Source organism: Carlito syrichta, unplaced genomic scaffold (assembly GCF_000164805.1).
Source record: "Carlito syrichta isolate Samal-C Ts95f unplaced genomic scaffold, Tarsius_syrichta-2.0.1 Scaffold75340, whole genome shotgun sequence".
In the NCBI taxonomy this organism is placed as follows: Eukaryota; Metazoa; Chordata; class Mammalia; order Primates; family Tarsiidae; genus Carlito; species Carlito syrichta.
Window position 1 is genome coordinate 56,316 of NW_007019436.1, and position 20,235 is coordinate 76,550.

Genomic DNA, 20,235 nt, shown 5'->3' on the forward strand with positions numbered 1-20,235 from the left:
CCACCATGCCCAACCTCAATTCCTAATCTTACCTACCATATTTTATGGCTAGTGTCTACCTTGTTGGATAGCATAGAATTAAGGAATTATAGAATGTTCCATTATTATAGAAAGCTATATTGAATAGCACTCTTCAATACCCTCACTCATCAACTATTAAAGTTTTAACTACCATTCTATCTTGGATGAATCCCTGACCTTTACCTCTAGGCAGACCGTCTCCTGAGCAACATCTCTTCCTTTGCATTGCTAATTAGACAGGAATGTTTTCACTTCATGTCCCATAGCCCCTCAAACTCAACTTATCAAATCTGAACACGTATTTTCCATGGAAGTCATGTTATCTTCCTACATTCTCTGCCTTTACAATTGAGCCATCATCTGAGAAGTCACTAGAATCAGATGGCTAGTCTCTATACTTACAGCTCATTCTCCCTAAAGCTGATAGCAGGGCAGGAGAGCTGCATCTTACCACCTCTTCCTGACACACCTCTTCTGGACCAAGAATCCATCAGGTCATCGTGGTCTGCTTACTCTAGGTGTGGCCTATGCTTCTGCCATCTGAGCTCTCTTCTGAAATTGACAAGTTCCTGACAGGCATTGTTGACATCATTCAGCTAGTCTTTAAGATTGCTTTTCCCTAGTAAAATGCCATTCCTTATTTTCTGTAGTTATGGTATATTCTGGTATTGCTATGTGTTTGGGAGGCCAAGGCAAGAGGACTACCTGAGCTCACAGGTTTGAGACCAGCCCGGGCAACTTGGTGAGACCTTGCTCTCTATGATAAATCAAAAAATTAAGCTGGGTGTGGTAGTGTGCGCCTGTAGTTCCAGCTACTTGGGAGGTTGAGGCAGAAGGATCGCCTGAGCCCTGCAGATAGAGGCTGTGGTGGCCGTGAGCTTGCTACTGCACTACAACCTGGGTGACGGAGTGAGACTCCCACTCAAATAATAATAATAATAATGATAATAATACATTCTTGAAAAAGTTATGTGAAAACTCATTGATATAATTAAAGCAAAGATCTTAACACACTGTCTCATACATATAAAGCACTTAATAAATTCTTGCAATAACCATTAAAAGGAAGAAATGCAATGTGCTCTTCAGGTTCTGCTTTAGGATAACTAAGGAGGAAGGAGGAAGATTATGTCGCATCCATTTCACTGGGGCAGACCTAGCAACCAATGTGATTCTAGAGCCAGCAGTTCTAGCAGAATCTCCTGCTCATTAGATTGGAGCTAAGGTAGTGTGATACTGCTATTGGGATGGCAGCTTCCTGATTGCCCAGCTTTCTTCATATGGCAGAGATAACTAATATTTTGGTGAGTCAATTTTGTAGTGTTTTTCTGGGCATCACTTCTAGAATTCCAGCCTAGAGTCTGTGTCTTCAGCTTTTCTAAAAATGTTGTAAGTACTTAATACCATATATTAAGATACTTTGTGCTTAAAATAGTGAAATGGTGGCTGGGCACAATGGCTCAAGCCTGTAATCCGAGCACTTTGGGAGGCCGAGGTGAGGGGATTGCCTGAGTCCACTTCGAGAACAGCCTGGGCAACTTGGTGAGACCTCATCTCTACAATAAATCAAAATATTAGCCGGATCTAGTTGTGCATGCTTGTAGTTGCAGCTACTTGGAAGGCTGATGCAGAAAGATCGCCTGAGTTCAGTAGACTGACACTGGGGTGACCATGAGCATGTTACTGCATTCCAGCCTGGGTGATGGAGTGAGATTCCGACTCAAAAAAAAAATAGTGAAATGGTTTATCTTATGTGAAACTGAAAACAACCTGACATAAGCAAAATAAAAGAAGAAGCATTATGTCTCTGTCACTAACCAGCTGTGGTAGCTTTCTCAGGATGTATGACAGTAACTGGGTCATATTATTACTTCAGATCCCTTTCTTCGTTTATAAAATGGAAAGGGGTCCTGAGGAAGGACATGAAAATAGTATTCTATTTATTCTCCTGACTAGGAGAAATTTCCTTCACCACTGTCTTTTAGGACCACCATGGAGTAGGTGCCATAACGCTTCACTTTCAGGTGATGCAGCAGATATGTCTGTAAATTAGATTCAATTCTTTTTTTCCTCATTCCAGTGGTCATAGGAACTCCCCATAAAGTCACAGGTATGGGTTAAGAGAAAGAAGAAAATATAGTAAGAATGGGTGCCATTGCTTTCTGGGACACTTGCCTCATGCAATTTATTTGTGTCTCCAGGACCTGCTTGAGACATCATGTATGTATCAATTCCAGCTGATAATTGAGTGCCATTGTACATGACCAACTTTATGGTTTGATGGGTCAGACAATACCTAGTGCATAATAAACAGCTTTTGCTGCATGGTAATTTGGTGGCATATGGTTAAGTGTTTAGTCTCTACTAGAGCCTGTTAGCAAGCCAAAACTTGTTTCTCAAAAGAAAAATAGTGATCTTGGAGGATGGCATATCTGTGTTTAAACTTTTAAGGTCTACCCAGTGATTCACTGAGAGTGGCTGACCAAAGGTTCCATATGGTATCTCTGTCTGCCACAGATACTTCAAGCACCATTGGATCAGATGGGGCATATAGCCCAACATTCACAGTACCCTGAGCCTATTTCAGATTCTTCTCCTTTTCTGGACCCCACTCAAAACTGAAGGCCTTTTGGACTACTTAGCTGAAGGATTCAAGCAACAGATCCAAATGAGTTATATGTTACCTCTAAAATCAAAAGGACACTATTAGGCATTGTGGTTCTTTCTTAGTCATTCAGGGCAGCAATCTACCTTTTGTCTTAGGATGTGTATATTTATATCTCCTAAAAATGTCACCAAAAAAAGAAAAAGAAAAAAAAACTGAGAGAATGTATGTCCATGCATTTGCCTTACACTAAAGTTAGAACAGTTGTAACTTCCTGCTCACCTGGTTCAGTCAACATGCTGTCATCAATGAAACGGACTAGTATGATGTCTTATTGAACAGAGAGGTGATCAAGTTCCCTGTTGACGAGAATATGGCATAGGGTTGGAAGGGTTGATATAGCGCTAAGAGTATTGCTAGTCCTGCCAGCTGAAAACAAACTGTTTCTGATGGTCTTAGTAACCAGTTTAAAAAAGAAAAAATAAATAAATTGTCAGATCAATAACTGCATTCTGGATAATCTATTGTTCTGCTCAAGTAACAAAACCACATCTGAATCAACAGCTGCAATTAAAGTTAGTATCCAATTAAATATATGGTAATTTATTTTCATTCTGTATTGTTTTTAGACGTGTAACCGAACCCGACTCCTAAAAAAGCAAGTTAAAAAGTGTGATTCATAAGAAGGTATAATAGATCCCAAAACAATTGAAAGGATTTGCCAATTTATATCAACAGAAAACTGGAGAACATGTACAGTCATTGATTCGAAGGGTATTAGATCAGATACAGAATGTTGGACTAGAAAGAATTTATTGACTAGAGGCCAAGGCCAAAATTCTTGATTCCATGTGCTTGAGACACTAAGAGTGGCTCTAATAGTTTGCTTTGTTAATTATTTAAAATATAGACCCAAAGGAGGTATACATTAATGAAGTTGAACTGCCAGAGAAAGGCTTCTAAAGGCTTAGGCAGATTAGGACACTAAAGTGGATTTATTACGCACAACAATTTCATCTAGCCTCTCTGTCCCTGAAGAAGGTTCAAAGTTATTTCTTTCCCCAAAGCCCTGAGAAATACGTTTGTGAGGGAAATCCCAGCTTCTTGAGCAGCTCAATGGTAGCCATGAAAGAAAGCTGACAGTGGGAACTGCTGCCATTGAATTGGGATTCCTGAATTCAGTGGGAATGATGGTATCCTGGAGTGGCATGTGCTGATTCAAGTCAAACTTCAGATCACTTCTGTTTATACAGATTAAATAAGACTTAAGTAGGCTTCTCATCTATTTTTGTTCTGGGGACACCATGATCACCTAACCAATGCCAAAGATCTCTGGATCAAACCATTCTGTTTACTACTTTGGTTCTGCTTTCCATCATGATAGTCATGCCCACCTTGTCCTCTGGAACGAACATAGAAGTCTCATTTAGGGATAAGGTTGATTTCCAGATACTATAGAAAAGTAAGTTTAACATTGACTTAGGCAAAACCATAGGACAAAGTGTTCAACAAATAATTTAGAAAAACAAAACAAAAAAACTAGAGCAACCCCTCAGGTTCCCTCCAGCTTTGGGAGCCTTTCTATTCTCTCAATAAATCCTGCTTTAAAAAACAAAACAAAACAAAAACCAAACAAACAAAAAACTAACAAATAGATTTTAAAGTACGTATGTCTGTATGTATGTATTTATTTATTTTTGAGTTGAAGTCTCATTCTGTCACCCAGGTTGGAGTATAGTGGTACGCTCATGGCCACTGCAGCCTCAACCTCCTGAGCTCAGGTGATTCTTCCACCTCAGTAACAGTTTTTTAAAAAGTGATTACTGAGAGCTAATATAGATGTTGACTAAGAATAATTCATACTAAAGTGGTCTCATTTGTTCCTTGAATGCGTTTACCAAATCAGGAAAAATGTTAATATTATACATAGCATAAAGTTAATCCTAAATTTCACGTGAGCAAATAATGTGATAGAGAATTAGATTTAATTAACAACAGTAGAGTGGCAAACAAACAACTCCATTATAATTTGCACTGGTCAGCCTGTATTTGAACTGCCATGTCAAGTGTCAAATACAATATTTTAAAGAAATGTCAACCGAAAAGAAAAGTCCACAAGCAAACAAAATAGTCCACATGGGCCCTGGATAATATATCACATTAAAAATGTTTGTGATAATAGAAGTTTTTGTCTCAAAAAACAAAAATAAAACTACTTTCACTACCTTTAGGGAGAGCACTGATTAAGCCGCCTTTATTTGAAGTGTTAACATGTGAAATAGGATATTGATTTATTAATATTTGGGATAACTTCAAATGAAGATTTAATACAAAACCAATACATTTCCACAGAGAAAGACTTGGATGCAATGTCGAGAGAAACCTACTTGTTCTGGCTGCTAGGCAGTGACATTAACTGCTTTATAAAGCAAAGAGTTCTATGCCCTGGGAATTTTCATACAGGATCTGACTCTCCATCTATTGTGCATATTTTGATTGAGGGCATTCCTGCAACCTGTAGGAAAATATACTAGTTGATCTTGAAGGTCCCTTCCATTCTCAGATTCAATTATTCCTTAGAGAGTGAGCAGGGAATGTAAAAGGAACGAATTTCTGAGATGTATGAGATAAACCTTGTGGGCAGGACGTAAGAGACAAAGAAGACTGCCAACTATGACATTTTTGTGGTGATATGCTTTGTACTGTACTTAATGACTCTTGTGTCTAATCCTTTTCCCAAACTTACAGTGCCCATTTGGAAAACTTTAATAGTACAGTTCAGATGATAGAGTTAAAAAAAAAAAACAACAAAAAACCCAGTTGGCAGTTCAAAGAACTGGATCCCAATGAATCCACAATATAATATTAGGATCTCCCATATCCACCTTGAAAATACAGGAGTTAATTAAACTGGACTTGCCAATTCCATTTGGCTTCACTAAAAGGGGGGTTTGTGAGGTGTTTACTAAGAACTTTTTGAAATTGAGCATAAAATAGCATATGAGTTACAAGATCTAGGTTGAGAAGGAAGCTCATGACTTCGCTCCTCATGTTTCACATTGGCTGCAGCCCTGCAATGAAATATGGCTCACTTTTTTTTTTTTTTTTGTCTTGGGCTTTGAGGCTAAAGAGAAGGTTTAGCAGAGGCTATCATAATTCCTTTTTGTGGCCACAGAATTATCCTACAGGGTTGTCATAATCAGGTGAAATAAGACAAGTACTGATCAACTCTCAGTCACTCCCAAGGTCTCAAACAGAGTTCTTCGTTAGCCTCTGGGGAGCTGGTATCTGCACGGAAATCAAGAGGCCTGGCCCCCTAACTGCTTTTGCCACGTTGTGGGAGGTGCAGACCAAAGGTGAGTTTACACATCAGTGACTAAAATTTCCTGCCACTAAGCATAAGAAGTCACTCATGGGCAGCGTCCCTAAACCACAGCTACAGGATGTGGGCACAAGCCCTTGTATAATTGTTGGACAAGAGCCAATGAGCATTCATCCCCGTGCAAATACTTTGGCTTTTTTATGTTGTTGTTAACCTTTGAAAACCACAGGCATTAGTCTCTTTCTTTCTTCCCCTTGGCACAAGTCATCTTCTTTTCTCCAACTTGGTCTCTTGTGTGTAAAGAATTTCTGAGGAGCTTTTAAGCCTAAATTTAATACTTTTGCCCTCCCCTCTCCTGCCCCACAAAATGCCAGGCAGAGGTAAAGCTGCCTTACAAAATACCTGCTGGCTCTGCTGGCTTCCGCAGCTTTGTTTGGGCTTTTTGATCAGATAGGAAATGAGAGACTTCTATGAGTGGCCTCAGCCTTTAAGAAAATAAAGGCAATTTCTGGAAATTCCCCCTAAACAATCATGACCTATTGTTTTCTTACCTCAGAATTAACCCAGTAACTATGATACACTTATTCAGATGGCATGTCTTTCCTAGGAAATAGAGAAATTATTTTAGAAAGAACAGTGAGAGGGCCAGGAATAGGAATTAGTCTAAACCCAGTATTTTCCAAAAATTCAACATCTTTTTTGAGCAATTTTTTTGTTTATTTGTTTGTTTCCACACCTTTACTTTATGTTCTGTGAAATGAAAGCATTGGATTTTGATGGTGTCTGTGCCTTTTTAGCCCCAGAGCTTTGTGAATTGACTTCCCAGTAACGCTTTAGCAAAGGGACAATGAAAATGGGCCTCAAGGCAAAAGAGCCAAAAGTAGCCAAAGCATAATTTAGTTTTTCTTTTCTGCCTTAGATGATCTTAGGATGACCAAAGATCAGGTCTCCAAAGAGGCTCAATTGGCCATGGGGAAGGGGGCAGGCATGGTGATTTCTGTCAGCTACCCCTCTTGGAAATATTAGAGAATCCATCAGCTTTCATTATGTACCCAAATGTCTCATATTTTGTCATGAAAAAAGATGAACCAACTCTAGTTCCTAAGATTTTTTTTTTAAATGAAAGATGGCCAAAAAAAATAAAGGGGGGGGGGCATAGTTTCTAATTCAGCAGAAAGAGAACTTTCTGACCAGCAGAATTGCCCAAGAAGTATCAGAAGACTATGAAGAATTTGTCAATGGAGATGTTCAAGCAGTTTCTGAAATAAAACTTACTGGACATTTTCTAGCAGAAATTCCAGAATGAGATAAAGATCAAATAAAGACCCACAACCAAGACATTGTTGTGGTGATAAACTGTGTACTGTACTTAATGACGCTTGTATCTAATCCTATTCCCAAACACAAAATGCCCATTTGGAAAACTTTAGGGGTAAAGTTCAGATGATATTCTAAAGGAGAAACCCAGATAGATATACAGGTTGCTTAGTTTGTGGTACCTATTGAGCTTAGGGACAAAGAGCATAAGAATACCAAGTGTAAAATGAGAAAAGCATAACAGTAGGTCCATGGTAACCAAGAAACAATTCCTGGAGAAAAATGAATTTAGTTGTCTTGAATGTTGTCCCATTTTCTGTTGCAAAAGTCATGTCACTCTATAGGCAAATATTCAACACTTTGTATTTAATAAAAGAATTTAACCTCATTTCATTGAATCCTCACAAGATATTTATGAAATAAGCAGAATAGTATCATTTTCTCCATTTTGCAGATAAGAAAATTAAATTTTAGAAAAGTTCAGATAATTTTTCAGAGTCTCACATGATAGATCCAATTCCTTCCAAAAACGGGGGGAGGTCTAATTATCTAACCATTAGCAAAAATTATTTGAAGAATCATAAAGTCACTGACCTTAAAAGATTATGTCAATCATTTCTCCAAATGTTATCATACAGCAATTCCTTCCATAATATCTGTTTTACCTACTCTCTCCTTGAACATGTCAAGTGATGGGGGCTCACTGTTTTGAGAAGCAACCCATTTCATAATTGATCTCTTAAAACCGGAAGAATTGTTTTTCTTATCTTGAAGAACTATCCAAATTTCTAAATCTTCTCACGCTCTAGTCATAGTTCTGCTTTCTAGATCCCATTTATCAATTAATGGAATTTCTTATGACAGTCTTTGTAAAATGCAAAGACAATTCATAAAGATTCTCACGTCAATTCTGAGTTTACTCTTCTCCATGCAAAACAGCTTAATTTCACTAAATACTTATCGCATTGTTAGAGCTTAGGACTAAGATACATCTTTCTCCTCTCATCCTTACTGAGTTGCTTCCACTGATGATGCTGCTCTGTGCCCTATAGAAAGTCATTTGGGAACAGTCTGGCTTAGGTTACAAGGGGGATAAATGTACAGAGAAAAGTCCATTGTCAGGCTGGCTGATCCTTAAATGGTAACTCAAAGAAATGTACTGGACACTTTGGAAGCTTCTGCCAATAAATGCCACTATCTTGAGGCAAATGGAGATTTTTGGGCAGCAGTATTATAATAATTTGCCAATTATGCCTGCTTTAGAACCACTGCCAAAACAATCCAACGACTTTTCATTCCACTACTGTTGACAGGACAGCTAAAGATTTCAACATTTCCTTTTACAGTCTGAATAGAAGTTCCCTGCCTTGGGGACTATAACAATATTTGCCATGGTGGGGGAATAAAAATGGGTGCTGAAAAGGAGGAAGAAAGAAAAGGAAAGGAATATTAATGGAAGTAAACAAAGACAAAATAAAATGAGTTGTTCAAAGTTTGGGTTTGGAATGCCTGCATCAAATGGATGTTTATGAATATATTTGAGGACAAAGCTTCAAAATTGAGGCAGCAAGCTTTTCAAAGAAAAGACTTTGAAAACAAACTTTACATAGCCAAAAGAAAAAAAAAATTACCTGGAATGTTCAGCTTGAATATCTATCAAAGTGTTTCATTGTTGGTTCTTGGGAAAGACAAAAGGTAAACTATAATAGCATTTATGGTATTCTTCAAAGTTTCTTTTCTAAATAAATTAAAATAAAATTTTAAAATGAAAAAGAAATCTGAAGAGATGTAAACAGATGAGATAATCTTCTTGGTTTTTCAAAATTCGACCTAAGACAGGAAGAGACAAAAAGGAAATAAGAGGAAAAAGAGCAGTGAATGGGAACAGAGTGAGTTGGGACAGTGTTTTTGAAAATACCATTGTCAAAAACCTGTGAGATCCATGGAGATTCCATATGGGGCACCTATGAGGCCTAAAAAGGAGGAAAACAGTGACATTCCCATCTCTACTCCAACCATAGCAGTCCTGTTTTATCTGGGTGTATGTCTGGCTTCTTCTGTAAAAGAGGTCATTACAAGAAAAGAGTCTGCTATTGAAAAATTATTAGAACAAAAAATGGCAAATGTAAATGAACTATTATAAGTTCTTGATTAAGGAATGATATGATCCAATTGTGCTTAGGAATCTGGAAATCAAGTGCAGGGTGGATTGAAACAGGGTCAGTGTTAGATAGGGATTTTAGTTAAAATGCTGTGGTAATAATCAGGTGAATAGAATTTAAAACTTGATCTAATAATATAGTTATGAGAATGGAAAGGAGAAGGGGCATAAGAACATTTTTGAAAGAAGAATATGCTTTCAGTTTAACATCAGGGCATTGGGGTACAATGCTAAGCCACACAGAGGTGTGATAGTATATGGAACGTACTTGACAAGGAATTTAGAGAAATCAAAACTGATGGACCTCAGGAGTGGATAACTGGAACCATAAAAAAGCCACAGAGAAATTCAGGATTTTGAAGATGCTGAATGTGAGGGGCACTGGAACACTGATATGTAGATAATTTGTGAACAGGAACAAAACTCAATCTTGGAATAATATTGGGGACAGAAATATGAATTTGGAAGTCATCCTTATAAGAATGGTAGCTCAAATAATAGAGACAGTGAGATTCAAATGAAAGAATAAATCAGGATCAAAGAGCTAAAACCACCAAGACCTGAAAAATGCCTGCATTTAGAGAGTTGGAAGAACAAGAACCCAGACAGTCTTCTTACCTGAGTTTACAATCAGGCACTCATTTGATAACATTATTTGATGGGCTTAGCAGCATTTCTTTGTTGGTTTTAAGAAAATTTGATTTATTCTTATATGAGGTCTAAAGTGTGCATCAATCAGCCCAATCAAGTTTTTAGATTTCCTAAAATACTACATATTTAAAAGAATGTAGTACTATTTAAAAGCACTTAATTGTTTCAGTCCAAAAATAGGGGGTGGGCTTACAGAATCTTCAATATTGACCTATAATAATGATATACTTATGGTACCAACAAGACTCTCAAAAACCAACACTCCCACGGGCAAGGGAATAGCCAAGTTTGTTGCGGTTTCCAATGAATGACATCAGCCCTGTATAGGTCTCAATCAAAATGGGTTCAGTTAACACCGCCAGTTTTTTTCCTCTTCCAGATCCAGTGGAATTCTTGTGGGCATTCTGGATGGCTGGAACAAGCTTAGACGTGAACCCAGACAACTGAAGAAAAAAAGAAGGCATAGTGTTAATGAGTGCAGAGTACATCCCAAGACATCACATCTCATCCAGTCCTTACAAAGGTTGACCACTCTCCTGGGACTGGGGTTAATCTTGCTTCTTAAACATAAATGGTTAAATTTAACTCTCTGGTCAATACAGCTAATAATTATGTTTAACTCTATTAAGCTAACTTTTCTCGATCAAGTTTTGTTTCTCATGTCAGAAATAATATGTGTTTTTTCAGTTTATCATCTACATAAGGTTATCACATGCCACTTTTGTTTCAGCTAAAGTGTATACAAATTATTCCCATCATTATGAATACTGTAAACTCTATGTCACTAATAGATGAAAGGGCATCTGAAATCATTCAAGAAATTTTGATGAGGTGTCCACACAATATTCTAGGTATGTTCTAAGTGCTGTGAATAGGTTGGCAAAAACCTGCTTTCATGGAGCTTACATTCTAGTGATAGGAGACAAAAAGTAAAAGCAACAGAATCACATGATTTATGGGGATAAATTCTAAGAGAAAAATAAAATGGGTTAAGAATAAAAAGTAATGGAAGTGAGGACAATTACATGTATCATATTCAGAGCAATTGTTTCTGAAACAGTAAAACTTGAACTGACACCCAAGTGATAAAAAGAGTTTGTATGTGGAGAACATATTCCAGGGGAGGGAAAAAAAAGTAATTGCAAAAGCTGTGAGGTAGAAATGAGTTCAGTTTATACAAGGAACACAGAAATGGCTTGTAAGACTGGGGTACAAAAAACAAATTGAAGAGTTTGGAGCACTAGGCACAGAGTCTTTGTGGTCATATTAAGGACTTTGGACTGAAGTGATTTTAAGAAGGAGTTCAATGTTGTATGATTTTTATTTTTAATTAATTAATTTTTTTTTTTTTTTGAGTTGGAGTCAAAATCCATCGCCCAGGTTGGAGAGCAGTGGCACACTCACGGCTACCCTAGTGTCAACTTGGTAGGCTCCGGCAATCCTTCCACCTCAGCCTTCTAGGTAGCTGGAATTACAGGCATGCGCTACCACGCCCAACTAATATTTTTGATTTATTGTAGAGATGAGGTCACGCCAAGTTGCCCAGGCTGGTGGTGAACCCGCAGGCTCAGGCAATCCACTCACCTTGGTCTCCCAAAGTGCTGGGACTACAGACGGAGCCACTGAGCCAGGCCGATTTTTTTTTTTTAAATAATCCTAGCTGCTGTGTGGACTCAAGAATGGAATGTTTTTAGGGTTAAGAATGAAAAGAGGAAGGCAAGATGAGTTTGGACTAGGGTAACAGTGGAGACCATGAAAGCTGGTTAAATTAGGGATATTGGAGGGGGGAGGACAAAGGAGTATGAAGAGCCACAGAAGTTACTGGTATGATTGAATTTAGGGGTGAAGAGAGGAGAGTGATAAAAAAATGACACCCAGATGTTTTGCCTGAATAAGTGAGCAAATATGTAATATTATTGCTGAATTGGGGAAGCCTAGGAGAGGTAGAGATTAGAGATGGTGAGGTACGATCAAGGATTTTGTTATAGACATGCAGGTTAAGTTATCAAACCAGGAAGCCGCTTATAGATTTTCAAAAGGCAACTGGATACATGAGCTTGAAGTATGAATAAATATATAGATGAAAAGTCTATGTCTGTAGTTATAATTTCCAAAATAATAATCACAGATCCAGAAGTCAAAAACAATATTCATAAAGTAAATAGTCTAGGCAATATAGGGTATAGGATGGGAGTAGAAATTAACGAATTAAGAAAATTCTTGTTGGACTAGATGCTAGGCATTGTGGACAAAGTAGAGGGGATCTAATATGTAGACTGAGGGTGTGAGTGTTATTGAGATCAGTACAATGCCAAATAACTAATAAACAGTTGAGCAAGGGCTTGGACCCTAGTCTCTTGACTTAACTCCTAAAGCCTTCTCTTCAATAAAATACTACTATTATGAGAAGTATTATAAATTATGATATTAAGGAAATTTAGTATTAACATTCTACTATTTAGGGAATAATTCATGTTACTTCTTTGCAAAAGGGATAGAGAAAATATTGGACTCATTCATCTCAAACTATTTTCCTCAAAACACTAGATGTCATCATAGGTTGGCTGACCACATATAATTTATCATCTAAACATGGATTATTTGAAAATAAAGTGCTGTTGTGAATAATGTTGGGACAACAGGTACCTGAGGGTTCTGGAAAGGTGATGTGGACTTTTGTCCAAAAGCCAAGTGAGTAACCTGCTCTGGTCCCTTCAATGGCATCAATCAGAGCTGCTCTATTTTTATCCATTTATATATTTGAATTCCAAGTAAGATTTTATTTTTAAAAAGATTTTTTCTTTTTTGAGTTGGAGTCTCACTCGGTCGCCCAAACTGGAGTGCAGTGGCCGCTCCCGGCCACTGCAGCCTCGACCTGCTGGGCTCTGGCGATCCTTCCGCCTCAGCCTTCCAAGTAGCTGGAATTATAGGCGCGCGCTACCACGTCTGGCCGATTTTTTGATTTATTGTAGAGATGAGGTCTTGCTGCCCAGGCCGGTCTCGAACCCGCGGACTCAGGCAATCCACTCACCTCAACTTCCCAAAGGCGTGGGATTACAGGCTGAGCCACTGAGCCCGGAAAAAGATTTTTTAAAGAAAATTGCTGGACTAAGGTTGCCTAGGAACTCTAGCTCTGATAGTCTATGATTTAATCCACAAAGTGAATTAATCTACAGTGCCCACTCTCCTACTCATCTTTCAAAACCAAGCTCAAATCCTAACTCTTCCACAATGCCTTCCCATGTACGCAAGGCAAACATTGATCTTTTCTTCTATCACATTGCACTCAAATATAACATCTGGTTTTCTAAGAAACAGAGTCACAATGACTATCTATCCAACTAAACCAAGGTTTATCTACATTGGGACTATTGCTATTTGGGACCAGATGATTATTTGCTGTGGGGAGAATGTCCTTGCATTTTAGGATGCTAAACAGCCTCCCTAGCATCTGCCTACCAAATACCAGTAGGGCTTCCAAAAATGTCTCATTTGGACACAATGGGACTTTGCCAAATGTCCATCAAGGGCAAAATCATCCTCTGTTGAGAGTCACTAAACAAAAGGAAGTATAATACGATGTAACATGAGTATTAGGATCAGATAGATCTGGTCTTAAGTTGCAACTAAGTCACTCACTAGCTGTGCCATCGTGGGCAAGTTATCCAACCTCTGAATTTTATAATTCCTTTTCCATAAATAAGGATATTACTAGCATCAAACTCATAGGACAGTTGTAAAGATTAAGTAAAAGAGGATTTGTATATAAGCTATGTGTGTTCACACATGCACCTATGTGCTCCTGTAATGCATAAAAGGTTAAGAAAGCGAAATGACATGAGGCTGGAATTTGGAATCATATTGCAAAGACATAAAGGTAACTGGCTGCCAACAGTTAATATGTATGAACTGTTTTTATCATCACTGACATCATCGTCATCATTATCATTATCATCAAACCATGATCTCCTAAAAAGCAAAGTGCAATTCATCTCAACATTTCCATTGCCGACACCCTCTGAATTACCAGGATGCATTTTCATAGATTAATAAATGTTTGTCAAATTGGATTATTGAGTGCATTCTCAGTCCTCATCATAAGCTTCATTTCATGAGAATCCTCTGTGGCCTCAAAAAAATCAAAGTGCTGGAAAGAAAAGGTTGACACTATTTCATACTCAATGAACTTGGCATTTCATTAGAGCTGGATGCACTTCATTTCCAGTCATTTCTGGGAGCTTTTTCAAAGGGGGTGGGGGGATGCTTACAGAGAGACAAGCAGTGCATTGAAGGAGAGGCAGACAAAAGGCCAAGTCCCCAATCTGACTCTTGAACATTTCAAGTACTTGAACTAAATCTGTGTGACAGGAACGCTGTGTCATCTGATATGAATGCCACCAGTCACATACTTTTCTCTAAAAGCTTTTATACACCCACCTCTGGCTCCCTCTTTTATTCCAGTCTCAAAAACAGAGGGTCAAGTTTTAACAACTCCAGTTACACAGGGGCTGTGTGTTGGTTACAATAAAGTATAGCAGTGTGCATGGTAGGGGTGGGGGAGTAGTGTATTTTTCTTGACTTTACAGCAAGTATTTACCAGCTGAGTGCCTGAGCCACAGGTTTGCTTCAGGTGCTGTCTGCCAGCAGTTTACTGCCTAGAGTCTCAGTTTTCCTTATTACAACCATCACTTGCTTCCTGTTTACACAGGGTAAAGAGACCAGGTTTCATGCCTGCAGGCCCACATTCCTCAGTCGAGTAGGCTTTCCAGGCCTTCAGGCTACAGGTTTTAGCCTCTCTGTGCAGGGAACAACCTGGCATCAAGTGCAAGGCCATTCAATGCCCAATACTTGAAACCACTTGGGAAGTCACACTGCTGGACAGACTGTATATATCATCTTTGCACATTTTACTTGGAAATATCTTTATAGAGACCCAGTGATTGGGCAAATCCAAGTGTGTAGAGAGAAATGGCAGGATGAGGCAGAAGCATCTGTTTTTTTAGTTTTTAACCATTTTTCCTCTACTTAAAATGTCTTTCTCACCTTATTGATGCTTTTTTTTTTTTTTTTTTGAGTTGGAGTCTTACTCTGTCACCCAGACTGGAGTGCAGTGGCCGCTCCCGGCCACTGCAGCCTCGACCTGCTGGACTCCAGCAATTCTTCCGCCTCAGCCTTCCAAGTAGCTGGAACTACAGGCGTGCGTTACCACGCCCGGCTCACTTTTGATTTATTGTAGAGATGAGGTCTCGCCAAGTTGCCCAGGCGGGTCTCGAACCCACGGGCTCAGGCAATCCACTCACCTCAGCCTCCCAAAGGCACGGGATTACAGGCTAAACCACCGAGCCCAGCTCTTATTTGATGCTTAAATCATCCATATATTGAGGTCACCTCAAATGTCATCACTTCTGTTAACTTTTGGACTTACCTGTTCCCTCTTGTGGACTCCCATAATACCCTATGAATTCCCCTATTTACAGTCTTAACATACTAAATTTAATTTGTTAATTCCCTTTCTGCTTCTTCCCTCTATACTGTAAATGTCTTTAGGGCAAAATCCATTTTATTCTTCTTGATATTCCAGCACATTGCTTATTACACACTATTCAATGCCAAGTAGATATTCAATGAATATTTGTTGAATTGATATAAAAGGAAACCAAGTGGCTAGGCATATAAAGTTAAATACGATTGCTAAAACATTGGTTTCCATTCATAATCCCCTTGAAAAGATGAGAGAAAATGGCAAGAAAAAATAAAAATGGTTGGTCTGTAGATCACTTTGATTTGGTTGTAGAGTATCCACAATCCATCCATTCATTATTATTCACCAGCAGCTCTGAATTCAGTTACTAGTCCTTCACCCAGTACCCTCAACATACTCCAAGAACCCAGTAAAACAATGTTTAAAAAATGAAAGATAAAACTACAAGTTGTAAATACAACATAGATGAAACAATTGAGGATAATTGAGCCAGTTTGTAATGTATAATATCATATAAATTAATATGAATGCATAAACACAGTCTCTCTCACTCTTTCTCGCTCTTGCTCTCTCTCTCTCTCTCTCTCTCTCTCTCTCACACACACACACACACACACACACACACACACACACAGAGAATTTCTTTAGATTTGTACCCATTTCCCTGAGTATTAGTGGACGGGGTGTGGACATTGAACTATTATTGTATGACCTTTGTCAATTTACATAATTTCTCTGAATGTGTCCTCATTTTTAAAATGAAGATATTCTGACTTTACAAGGGTTTCATTAGTTGAATTACATAAAAATATTATTAAAACTATAATTAATAAATATAAAATACAATTATAGAATAGCACATGAGATTCTTTTTATGTCTCATAATATTAAAATCAGTACCAAAAGTTACTGTTTTATATATTGAGAATTACAGATAGTATAAATCTAAATCTGAGTGCAATTATGTACATTGACACTCCTTCCTCGTGTGCCTTCCTGATCAACCAGCTCTGACCCAATGTTGTGTGACCTGAATTCTGTATCACCAACTCGGCCTTCTCTACTGAGCTTCAGACCTGAATTTCTAACTGCCTAACAACCAACTCAACCATACATTCTATGGCATTCTATAAACATTTCAAATTCAACATGCCCTTCACTGAATCCCCAAACCTACTTCTCTTCCAATTTTCCTTAATCAAAATTAATGGGCTCACCATCTGCCTAAGCTAGAAACCTTGTCATCTTTGACATATTTGGTACCTTCAATTATCGTGTCAGTTACCTGTTTCCATTAATTCTACATCTAAATAACTCAGAATTTCCTCATCTTCTCTCCCTTCCCATTGCTCCTTAGTTTAGGTTCTTATCTCAATTATCTGAGCTCTTATAATTACAGTGTCAATTGTGTAAGATTAAATTCCAGTTAAACAAAATTATTCTTTATCTAAGAATCCTCTATAGCCTTCATGTATCTCCATTCCTTTTCCAAACTTCTATTATAGTCAATTGGTACTCATTTATAGATCTCTGCATTTTTACCTGCCTCCTCTGTTAACAATGTCGTCTACAAAGGCAAGAATCTTGTCTTATTTCTGTTTGTATACTTCGCAACAATCATAATACCTACATTTATTTTTTTGGTGTCAGAAAATGTTTATTGAATAAAGAGATTCTAGGTACTATAGAAGAAAAGACTCTGGATAATGATAAGTTTGAATATTTTAATGTATATCTTAAATAATAAGTTATTCCATTAGACTGTAAATAATTTGAAAATTTTGACAGTGTAACTCAGTTCACATTTTTCCCTCCCCTGTGTCACAATGGGTTTGTTAAACTGAATTAAATTGCTTTAGGTATTTGATTTAGTTACACATTGTCCCCATAGTCCTCTGCTTTTTTCTGATTTCATTCATAAGAGAGATAGAAAAACCAGTTCATAAAACCCGTTTAAAATCTTATGTTATGCCAAAATATTCACATAAAAAGGATTCTAGATCCCCCAAATTATCTTTCTTCTTATTTATTCTTTTACATTAATATAACTGGGTCTTAGTCAAAGCCAATCTTGGAAAATGTCCTAAACACAAATAATATTGTGACATAAGAACCAACAACAAAAGAGAAACTAAGACTCAAAGAACTGGATCAAAGTATTCATCATCTCACATTCCAGATGGAGATCATTTGTTTTCCTAAAGAGCTGGGACTTGGGGTGGCCTTTGAATAAGGAATGGCTTGGCAAATGAAAGGACCAGACTGTTGTTGAAGAAAAAGAAAGACTTGGGATAATAATTTAAGGAGAAAAGCCTTAACAGAAATACACTTAACAGATTCACGAAGTAGTTTGAGCGACTAAAAACCAACCAACCAACCAACTAAGCAGTCATCTATCATGTTCATACGTGTATGCAAGTGCCTCACACCTGCTATTCTTACTTACATCAGATAAAAGCTATAGGAGCATCAATTTCACTTTTTAGCCTTGCCAGTGGGAAGGATGAGGCAAAATTTAATGCTCTAGTCTTCTAACTACATTCATGGGTATTTGAGGAATAGTTATTCCATGCCCTCTTTGATATTTTACTTTTCTTTTCATCTTTCCTTTTAAATTATTTGATTGTATTTATATGTAGCGGAATCAGATAAAGCATTATCAGGTAATAGAATGAGACAGCAGTATTTCTCTGCAGTTCATAGAACTTATTCTTTAATCCTTCACCCTAACTTTTTCCACAAAGGACAATCAGGAATACATATCTAATGCATCAGGTATGAAGAATAAGAGGAGACTTGATCCAGGAAGTGATGGTTGTAATAACTAAGGCAGTTTATAATCATTTTGATTTATAAAATACAACTACTATCAATTCAAATATATATATTATTTTAATGGCTAGAACCAGATTTCCTTCATTTAAAAGAAAATAGGTTATCAAGCTCTTTGACTTGGATTAATAGATGTTAAAAAAAGAAACACGAATTGCTCTACATTTTTAAGAAAGTGTAGCTTGGGGAGGGCAAAAGCAGGATAAAGAGGAGAGAGAAGATTATGGAACAAAGTATCAAAGCATTAATATTAATTTTTAAAAAACTTTTAAAAACAGAGATATCTAATACTCCATTGAAGTTAGGAGCAAGGACATGATACAAACTCCCATTCTGTCTTCCTGAAGCTCTCCGTGAGTCTACTCTTATGTAATTGCCTTTGTGTAATTGCTATATTGTTCTCATTTTGTTGGCTTTGGTGATAAAGAATCAGGCTAGGGGCTAATGCTGATGCTTGGGCTGAGATATTGTAAAATAAGAGTATCACAAATGGCGTAGCTTAAGATACTTGGGGGAGGCCAGGCTCAGTGGCTCAGCCTGTAATCCCAGCACTTTGGGAGGCTGAGGAGAGTAGATTGCCTGAGCTCGCGGGTTTGCGACCAGCCCAAGCAACTTGGCAAGATCTCATCTATACAATAAATCAAAAATTTATTTATTGTAGCATACACCTGTACTTCTGGTTACTTGGAAAATAGAGGCGGAGGGATCGCTGAAGCCCAGCAGGTCGCTGCTGGGGTGGCCATGAGTGTGACACTACACTCCAGCCTGGGTCACAGAGTGAGACTCCAACTCAAAAAAAAAAGATACCTGGGAGATGAGAGAATAGATGACAGTCCTTACCACTAATGAGTTTGACACCTACTTGAGGAGATGATATTTAAAGACATAAAATATTCTTTATTACTTTATACTTCACAGAGTGTTTATATGCACATCATCCCATTTAACATGACAATAGTACAATGAGGTTGGAAGGAAAGGCAGTATTCTTTGCTGTATTTTACAGGTGAGACTATCAAGGTCCAGAGAAATGATGTAATCATTTCTATCTGACTACACTTAGAACTATTCCACATTTCTTTCCTGAATAAAATAATTAGAATCATATGGGAAATTATATGCACCCTGTAGGCAATAAATGCAATTAACACAGGGAAAACAGCATGTGTGTGTGTATACATATATATTTTTTTCATATATATATATATATATATATTGATATCAAAAATATATCTTTTTTATTTTAATTTTTTTCCTATATAAATTCCAGGATGTGGCCAGGCCTAGTGGATCACACCTAAAATCCAAAAATAATAAAATAAATACCAGGTTGTATTTTTATTTTTATTTATTTCCTTAACAGTATTTTCTAGAAGTACATAGTTCTACCAACAGAGGTAATCTAATAGTAATGCCCAAGTTGCCTCCTACCTTGCAAATTTCGAGAAACTTCTCACTGGTATATTTCATAGGGTGCTCAGTGAATGTAGCATAAGGAACCTCAGTGGACCATGGGTTCCAGCGGGATAGAAGGGACTGATCCTCTGGACTTCCCCAGTAGATCCTAAGACCTTCTCCTTGTCTCCTATAAGAGAAATTTTCTATTAGTTTAGTCATTTCCAATAGACTAAAACAACAAGAAAAGAGTAAGAAAAGGAATGTGATGGTTCCAGCAGTCTTTATTTTGCTGCTGATAATGCTGCTGATAAGTGGCTTACCTCCCATCTGCTCAAACTGTTCAAGGAAATTTAGGAGATTAGAAGAAAATAATGAATTTGGTTTCAAACATGAGTGAGTTTGAGGTGTTGTTGAGAATCTTGTGTGGAAACACCTAGTTGGAAATG

The 20,235-nt window shown here is 37.6% G+C and overlaps 1 protein-coding gene across 1 annotated transcript in view; it reads right to left on the minus strand.

The window, feature by feature from the left end:
- Nucleotides 1-10,080: 10,080 nt before the first annotated feature.
- TPRG1 (tumor protein p63 regulated 1) overlaps nucleotides 10,081-20,235 on the minus strand; it is a 141,379-nt gene continuing 131,224 nt past the window's right edge. The window contains exons 5-6 of the mRNA XM_008053626.1: nucleotides 19,823-19,976; nucleotides 10,081-10,520 (exon numbers count right to left, since the gene is read on the minus strand). Of these exons, the coding sequence (XP_008051817.1) occupies nucleotides 10,326-10,520; nucleotides 19,823-19,976 (349 nt within the window). The 3' untranslated portion in view covers nucleotides 10,081-10,325. The remainder of the gene's footprint in view (nucleotides 10,521-19,822; nucleotides 19,977-20,235) is intronic.